The 1,209-nt window shown below is 42.6% G+C and overlaps 1 protein-coding gene across 1 annotated transcript in view; it reads left to right on the top strand.

Moving 5' to 3' along the window:
* The window catches only part of LOC111649139 (glycerol-3-phosphate acyltransferase 3-like), a 9,960-nt gene that overhangs the window by 7,712 nt on the left and 1,039 nt on the right, over positions 1–1,209 (top strand). The window contains exon 10 of the mRNA XM_023398900.2: positions 577–770. Within this exon, the coding sequence (XP_023254668.2) occupies positions 577–770 (194 nt within the window). The remainder of the gene's footprint in view (positions 1–576; positions 771–1,209) is intronic.

Raw genomic sequence — 1,209 nt, 5'->3', positions numbered from 1 at the left:
TGATTATATGAAAGATGTAAAGGTCATATTGAATCCTGCAGTATGAATGTGTTCCATGGTACAAACATACAGATGTGCGTCGCAAAACGGTCTCCTTACTCGCTTTGTTAGAGCCACCTGCTCTCTCTCACACTGATACAAGCTTCCATAGTGGGAACAGTCTGACCAGTACGAGTCACACCCAGTCTGACCAGTAGTGGAGCCGACAGTGTGACACTGGAGGGAAACTCACGGGGTCGTTCATGTTCCCCAGAGGATGAACTGTAATGACTCTCATGATCCTCTAGCGCCATGAAAGGTGCTAATTAGCAGATGTTAGCATGCTAACATGCTAAACTAAGATGGTTAGCATGGTAAATGTTATACCTGCATGTGTTAGCATTGTCACTGTGAGCATGGTATCATGTTGATGTTAACATTAGCATTTAGCTATTTAGTTTATCGGAAACCCACACGTCCTGACTGCTACCGACTCTCTGACTCTGTGTGGTCATGACGACCACCGTGGTCGGTCATGTGACATGACACCTGAGAGAAGCTCCACCTGTGACTCACCTTCACCTCTCTGTGTGTCAGTACGACCCTCGCTTCGGTGACGCCTTCTGGAACAGCGGGAAATTCAACATGGTCAGTTACCTGCTGCGGATGATGACCAGCTGGGCCATCGTGGTCAACGTGTGGTACCTGCCCCCCATGACCATACAGGTACGCCTCCATCTGAAGCCAGGAGAGACACACTCCTCACACATCATCTTCATCGTCATCAGACTGTGTCCAAACACAGAGAAGTGAGCGATCACTTTCATCATCAATGAATCTGCTGATTATTTTCTCCATCAATTGATTCGTCAATTTCTCTTTGACGGCGCTGAGCGTCTGTGAAAGACGTGAAAAAAACTGAATTCCTTCATTAGAGAATCTGGAAACATCAAATGTTGGAATCTTAAAAAATGACATTAATTAGTTAGATTATGGATCATTGATTGTGATTGGAAAGTAAATCTGTAAATCGTTCAGTCAGTCTCAGTTTTATTGTCTTTTTTCGATGTGTTTCTATTAAACCGTTAAAATAATAATAATGAAAGAAAATGAAGAAGAAAGTTTCTTTTGACACATTCTCTCAAAACATATGAAGAAGAAACATAAATGATTCATCACTTATCTGAATAATGATAATGTGTGTGTGTGTGTGTGTGTGTGTGTGTGTGT

This window comes from Seriola lalandi, unplaced genomic scaffold, assembly GCF_002814215.2.
Source record: "Seriola lalandi dorsalis isolate HSWRI2012SDOR001 ecotype SW California unplaced genomic scaffold, Sedor1 jcf7180002050027, whole genome shotgun sequence".
NCBI lineage: Eukaryota > Metazoa > Chordata > Actinopteri > Carangiformes > Carangidae > Seriola > Seriola lalandi.
This window is presented reverse-complemented; position numbering and strand designations above follow the sequence as displayed.